Source organism: Triticum aestivum, chromosome 3A (assembly GCF_018294505.1).
Source record: "Triticum aestivum cultivar Chinese Spring chromosome 3A, IWGSC CS RefSeq v2.1, whole genome shotgun sequence".
NCBI classification, from domain to species: domain Eukaryota; kingdom Viridiplantae; phylum Streptophyta; class Magnoliopsida; order Poales; family Poaceae; genus Triticum; species Triticum aestivum.
In genome coordinates this window covers 496,455,742-496,458,238 of record NC_057800.1, presented here as the reverse complement: position 1 = coordinate 496,458,238, position 2,497 = coordinate 496,455,742, and the positions used below count along the sequence as shown (strand labels likewise).

General features: G+C 51.0%; 2 protein-coding genes across 5 annotated transcripts in view; both read right to left on the bottom strand.

Annotated features, from left to right (window-relative positions):
• LOC123061830 (LEAF RUST 10 DISEASE-RESISTANCE LOCUS RECEPTOR-LIKE PROTEIN KINASE-like 1.2) overlaps positions 1–2,497 on the bottom strand; it is a 21,820-nt gene that overhangs the window by 8,117 nt on the left and 11,206 nt on the right. The window lies entirely within an intron of this gene.
• Positions 991–2,491, bottom strand: LOC123061831 (LEAF RUST 10 DISEASE-RESISTANCE LOCUS RECEPTOR-LIKE PROTEIN KINASE-like 2.5; the record flags this gene model as incomplete). The annotated part of the gene is given in 1 exon segment (XM_044485116.1): positions 991–2,491. A coding segment is annotated over 1 exon segment (838 nt), but the record flags the coding sequence as incomplete, so codon positions are not given.

Below are 2,497 nucleotides of genomic sequence, written 5' to 3'. Positions count from 1 at the left end.
ACCCTCATGAAGCTCTGCCACTGGTCGCAACTCCTTCTCCTCCTCTCTCCCACGCCGTCATCGAGGAGCCCCTGCTCCTGTTCAACCTCCTCATTGAAGCCCCCCTCACTTTCTCCTCATACCTCACCACCCGCGACGTGCCCACCCGTCGCATCCAGTCCTAGAGCCGCATGGCCCTGCAACCAGATGTATCATCACCGCTAAAGTCAGAACTGGATGAGACGGAGAAGATGGAGATATTGCGGAGGTGTCTGGCTTCCTCCCGCTGTGGGCGCGCTCTCTGGTGCCGCGGCATGGATTTCTCAGGATTCTAGTTGGTCAACGACTTGGTTGGAGAAAAAAAAAAGTCCTCCGTGGACCAAGACAAATTTCAGCAATGGCTAAGAAATTGCATATCCGAAAAAAAAAACAAAGGAATGTCCGCGGAATGGTTAAGCTGGCGTCTAATTTTCCTATTCGTCATTCGAGTAATAGAAATGTGTTCCTCGCCAGATACAAGAAGAGTAAAACAGAACGCGTTTGCAGTACTTCACATGAAGCAATGACATCCAAATTGGGGTGGGATTTGGTCTCGCCTACGAGTTAGAATTGGCTGGGCTTCCGCTCATGTACTATTAACCTGAACGATTACCATGCCACAGGAAAAAAAACTCGACATTTATATGCAACAAGTTGGTGTAAGTTGCAGGCTCTCTCGCCCCATCCAAAAGAAAAAGGTTGCAGGCTCTCTCACACCTGGAAGTCAAACTGACGAAACTGAAGGCTTAGATTTATGTGGTCTGACAGGCTTTGTTTACAGCGATAAGAAATGTTTAGGCTCTGCACTCGACCCTCTACTTGGTGAGAAAGTATGTGTGTGAGGTATTTCTCCAAGAGACGATGAAATTAAGGATTTGTCCGTTAATGGAAAGAAAGCACAGCACCTAGAAAAACGCAACTTCTACAAAGGAAAAGCTTCAGATTCAGAGAACTTACGGGATTTACTGCAAGTATTATCGGAGTGTACTAGGCCGTCAGGGCACAAGCAGCCGATGAAATCGCCGGTCCGACTGTAACCGCACTGTCCCTTGGAATTGGATCCCTCGCACTGGATACATGCCGGGTCCTTTGCGCTCTCGTTCCATCCCAGCTGGAATTCCTGACGAAGAAGATTGGCATATCCACTCCCGTTTGTCCATCCATGGTCAGTAAAGTTGATCTCGCCGTATTTGTGCACAGGCAATTGTATGACTTGGTTGCACGCTTGCACCCAGTTGCCGGCGGGCACTGCATCATCCGGAAGCACGAACGATAGCCCAGGACCAGGACCATCTTCAAAGCTTTGGCAGCTGATCGGGTAGATGCTACTCGGTTTGTAGAAGGTAAAGTTGAAGTTGCAGCCGATGAAGAAGATAAGGTAATCGACCGTGCTGTCAGGAAAGTACAGCGGCGATCCCTCTTGAAAAGTGACGTTGCGGCCGATTCTTGGTCTCGGGCAGGGGTTGAGGTCGTCGTCGACGTTCGGGTCGGCTAGAGAGACGGTTGCGAGCGCGCCGTCGATGCCCTTGACCGTGTAGTTGGCGGTGCCGTTGAGCTGCAGGATGGGCTTGTTGTCGTCGCAGAGGATCCCCAGGCCAGGGTAGCCGCAGTAGGAGTTGTCGTTGCCCCTGAGATCTTTTGTCTTCCCGACGAGATAGAACGGGTAGCTGATCCTCACGTCCCCGCATGTGTAAGTTTGATTCAGGCACATGGAGGGGTCGTAAGCCCCATCATCGGATGAATCGCCATGGGAGGCGGCGACCCAGAGGAGGAGAAGCAGCAGCAGCCGGTGGCATATCAAGAGAGGCATGGCTATGGGCTAATGGAGTTAGGCGAACGAGGGCCTCTTTTTTCTTCCCCTCTGGTTTGGTGGCTGTCTGCACCGGGCCGTTTGTTTCTTGCCGCTGCTCCTCCTCCGCGTTTATAAGTGGCGGAGGCCTTGCGAGTTTCTCCGGCGGCTGGCTGGCTTGGAAGGCCCCTCTTGCTCAAACCTTTGACCAGTCCGGTCTCGCGCACACATAACGCGAGTGTGCCACGCAAGTCGTCTGCTGTACTGCTACCTCCCGTCGTTGTTCCGTGGAGACTGGTGTGGTATACTTTATTCAGTTTATTGGCCCAGCCGCGTCGAAGAAAGGCTTCTAGCTAGTCGCCGATGTACACTTTTGTCTTCCACAGCAGGTTTTTAAAATTTGGGAATCGCTAAGTTCTCTTAATAGTCTCTGTAAAAACAGTGCACCTGGTGTTGGTGGTGATCCAAGCTGGATCCCTCCCAGCTACAAAAAGAACAGCACATCTAGACGTACCATATCTAGATGTATTTAGATGTGCCGTAGCCAAACCTAAGAAAGAATAAGGACCACGTCAAAACTCTTCCGAAGACCTACTGCTGATGAAGGTACTACATGTTTGTCTAATATAAGAGCATCTCTAGCCGCCCCTCCAGACCACTTTCTTTGAACCGGTGATGTAAAAGGACAAA